This window comes from Wickerhamomyces ciferrii, contig 00353 (assembly GCF_000313485.1).
Source record: "Wickerhamomyces ciferrii WGS project CAIF00000000 data, strain NRRL Y-1031 F-60-10, contig 00353, whole genome shotgun sequence".
NCBI classification, from domain to species: domain Eukaryota; kingdom Fungi; phylum Ascomycota; class Saccharomycetes; order Phaffomycetales; family Wickerhamomycetaceae; genus Hansenula; species Hansenula ciferrii.
In genome coordinates, this window is record NW_011887388.1 from 1 (window position 1) to 4071 (window position 4071).

Sequence of the window (4071 nt, forward strand, 5' to 3'; positions counted from 1 at the left end):
CTATTAGTATAGTTCAAATTTGAATGAGTCAAAAACATAAAAATTTGCACAAAACGGCATCAAAAATACAACTTTTATCAGTTTGATTAAATTAACTGTGGAAAATTAGATAGGTCAAACGGATTACTTGGTTAGTGAGTCACAGTTGTTCCCCAGTATATAAAGTCTTTGATCAGTCTCTTATTTATTTCTATTTATTGGTATTTATTGTTATTTATCCGGTTATTTATTTGGAGCAGCTATAAGTTATATTACAAGTCATCATGTCAAACAATTCACATCAAATGTTTATACAAAATCAACATATTGGAGATCGTTCCAGGTTAGAAGATTGGAGAATCACAGGTTATGATCCTTTAACTCCACCAGATTTATTACAACAAGAATATCCATTGCTTGAAGAAAATAAGCAAGTTATATTAAAAGGTCGTGATGATGCTGTCAAGATCTTGAATGGCGAAGATGATAGATTAATTGTTGTTATTGGTCCTTGTTCTATTCATGATCCTGCTGCTGCATTAGATTATCAATCTAAATTATTGAAAATTAAAGAACAAGTTGATGGTGAATTATTAATTATTATGAGAGCTTATTTAGAAAAACCAAGAACCACTGTAGGTTGGAAAGGTTTAATTAATGATCCTGATATTGATAATTCATTCAAGATAAATAAAGGTCTTAGAATTGCTCGTGAATTATTTGTTAATTTAACTAAAAAGTTACCAATTGCAGGTGAAATGCTTGATACTATATCACCACAATTTTTATCAGATTTATTCTCTTTAGGTGCTATTGGTGCAAGAACTACTGAATCTCAATTACATAGAGAATTAGCATCAGGTTTATCATTCCCAGTTGGCTTCAAAAATGGTACAGATGGTTCTTTAACTGTTGCCATCGATGCAATGAGATCTGCATCACATCCACATCATTTCCTTTCAGTGACAAAACCTGGTATAACTGCAATTGTTGGTACTGAAGGTAATCAAGATACTTTTGTTATATTGAGAGGTGGTAAATCAGGTACAAATTTCGATGAAGAAAGTGTCAAAAAAGCTCAAGAAGATTTAATTAAACAAGGTATAAAGACAAAACCAAGAATTATGGTTGATTGTTCACATGGTAATTCACAAAAAAATCATAGAAATCAACCAAAAGTTGCGCATGTCGTTGCTGAACAAATTTCAAAAGGTTCCGAATCTATTTGTGGTGTTATGATTGAAAGTAATTTAGTTGAAGGTAGACAAGATGTTCCAGAAACTGGTAAAAAAGATTTGATTTATGGTTGTAGTATCACTGATGCTTGTATTGATATTGAAAGTACAGAGTCTGTATTGAAAGAATTGGCACAATCTGTTAAAGATAGAAGAGCTTTAAAGAAATGAGGTGGTGGTTATAGTGTATATAATTTATTGAAAAAAAAGTTTTTATTTTGATTTATAGAACGTTTTAGAATTGTAATATCATTTATTCATTAGCAAATACATATCTATAGCAACGTTATCATTAAGTCTGATCATTTCGATTCAAAAGATTTTAATTTTTCTTTTAATTGTTCATTTTCCATTTTCAATAAATTTAACTCAATATCAACTTCTTTACTTTTTCCAAAACTTAATTGATTTAATAATTCTTCATTTTCTTTTTTCAATAAATCCAACTTAAGAATAATCTTGTGAGAAATTTCTAATTCATCATATCTACCATTATTTGTTATAGAATTTGAAGGATTTAAACTAATTGCTGTAATTAAAGATTCTAATCTTTTTTTAGTATCTTGTAATTCTAATTCTAATTTATTATAATTTGTAGTTAATTTTGTAAAAATTTCATTAATATTTTTAGGAATCACTAATTGTTGATTTATATTTGATAATCTTGATTTATTATCTAAAATTTTTTGAGATTCTGATAATCTTTGAATTTCATTTTCTAATGATTCAATTTGACTTTCTTTAATTTTTAAATCAATTTTTAATCTTTCTTCCTTTTCATTAAACTGTGGATTGGATTGATTATTAAAATCATTATTTATAAATTGAGATCTTTGATTAAATTGATCAAATTGAGATCTAGTAGTTTGTGAAGTTGTAGGGATAGTTGAAGTTGATGAATTGGCAGTGTTTAATGGTGTAAAAGATGAAAGTTGTGAATAATTAGATGTAGAAGTGTTTGCAGTAGCTGGTTCGCCCCAAAATTGATTAGATATATTATTTGGACCTTGTTGTTGTTGATTTTGTTGGAAATAATTTGATGAAGAAGAAGGAGCTGTACTAAGATCTAAAGGTGGTTGATCCTGTAACCAAATGTTAATATTTGAAATCATAATCAAAACCACTCACAATATACTCACGAAATTCTGATAGTTCATTTTAGTTGACTGGTATTCTTATAAGTTTATTTCTATTGTCGTTGACTTTCTATTGAGGCTCAAAGCATGAAACAAATATGGAACACTTTTTCATCAATATATTGAACAAAATTTCGCGTTTGGATCCAAAAAGATCTTGAAATATGCCATAATTCATGATATGATAAGCCAATTAAAACAAGAAATATCACTCAGATTATCAGAAAGATGAATCAATTCACTCTTTTTATCAAAAGAAGAGAATTATTTAAATCAAACCATCAAATCTATTTCGAATAGTTCAGTATATTGAACTTATTCTCAAATAGGTCGGAATTCGTAACAATCAAAAAACAACGAGAAAACAAAGGATTAACAATTGAACATTGAAATATTGGAGCTTTTACATTTATAATATAAGCGGATGATCAATAGCTTGCAATTGAGTTTAACAGCAATAACAAATTAGTCGTCCGTTATACTGAATTTGAAATATATCCAAAAAATGATGTAAGATAAGCACGTGACATGCCATTTCCGAGAGTTTCGCGAATTTGAATTTTTGGTGGTGATATTAGATTTGGTTTTCAGATTTCGCTTAACTATGGGCTTAACTATGGGTAGAGCTTAACTATGGGATTTCTTAACTATGGTTGAAAAAAACTACGGTCTTAACTATGGGAGAAATAAAGTGATGCTTATGATGGTGTTCCCGTGGTCTAATCGAGCTCAGAGCTGGATATATGTGTTTCTAGAGTAGGGTTTTGTAGTTTTGCCGCCTCTTATATCTCCCTATAGTGTCTGGTTGGGATGTATTAAATTGGTTTTGTTCAACGAGCTTAACTATGGGCTTGAGCTTAACTATGACGGAAAATTAATATAAGGAACACAGTTTACCTAGATATCAAACTCATATAGTACCTAATTAGACAACAGGTTTGAATATTGCCAATCCAGTATAATGTAGCTTAAATAATATCAAACAACCCAGAATTATCGACTCGATATAATAATTTCCCAGTATGATCAGATCTGTTAAATTGAAAAACTTCACCTTTGATATTTTTCCCGAGCTCATGCATGCATATGAATTAAACAATTAACAATATTACAATCACAATAAGTAAAACAAACACTATAAAAAGTAATAAACTAGTGAAATCCGATAAGATATTATATTCTTTTTAGATTGCAATATAATGAACTGATCAATATCATTATATATTGCTAAATACTGTCAAAATTTCAAAATTAGCAAAAAAAATAAGGTGCTCCGCGACGGGGAATTGAACCCCGGTCTACCATGTATTGCCGAGACGACAAACGGTGATTCTAGCCACTAAACTATCACGGAAAACTTCGGCATAGCCTCCGGCACCTAGTCCCCTGCTAATATTCGCGGCTTATAACCACTAAACTAACAGGCAACTTGTTAAAGTTATGAAATTTTGGGTTTTCCAGGTTGTGGATCTGTCACGTGACTATAGTTGTCTAATTTTGATTTAATCATATTTACAATGAGTTTACAATTAATTAAAGAGTATTTATCAAGTCCTTACCCATGAATTGGTGTTATGATATAATATTTTAATCTTTTTCTCAACATTTAAACTGTTTAATTGAAGTTTATAATTATTTGGAGAAATTCTTATATAATATTCAATTGAAGAATATTCATGGTATAATTGAATTAACGATAATTTACACATTTTGTAATATAA

The 4071-nt window shown here is 29.3% G+C and overlaps 2 protein-coding genes across 2 annotated transcripts; one reads left to right on the forward strand and one right to left on the reverse strand.

The window, feature by feature from the left end:
* Positions 1 to 263: 263 nt before the first annotated feature.
* Positions 264 to 1385, forward strand: ARO3 (3-deoxy-7-phosphoheptulonate synthase ARO3; the record flags this gene model as incomplete). Its single annotated transcript, XM_011272677.1, has 1 exon — positions 264 to 1385. The coding sequence occupies one exon, from the start codon at positions 264 to 266 to the stop codon at positions 1383 to 1385; it is 1122 nt and encodes a 373-aa protein (XP_011270979.1).
* A 131-nt stretch (positions 1386 to 1516) lies between these two features.
* Positions 1517 to 2326, reverse strand: MUM2 (Mum2p; the record flags this gene model as incomplete). The annotated part of the gene is made up of 1 exon (XM_011272678.1): positions 1517 to 2326. One exon carries the CDS (start codon positions 2324 to 2326, stop codon positions 1517 to 1519), a length of 810 nt encoding a protein of 269 aa, XP_011270980.1.
* Positions 2327 to 4071: the final 1745 nt, after the last annotated feature.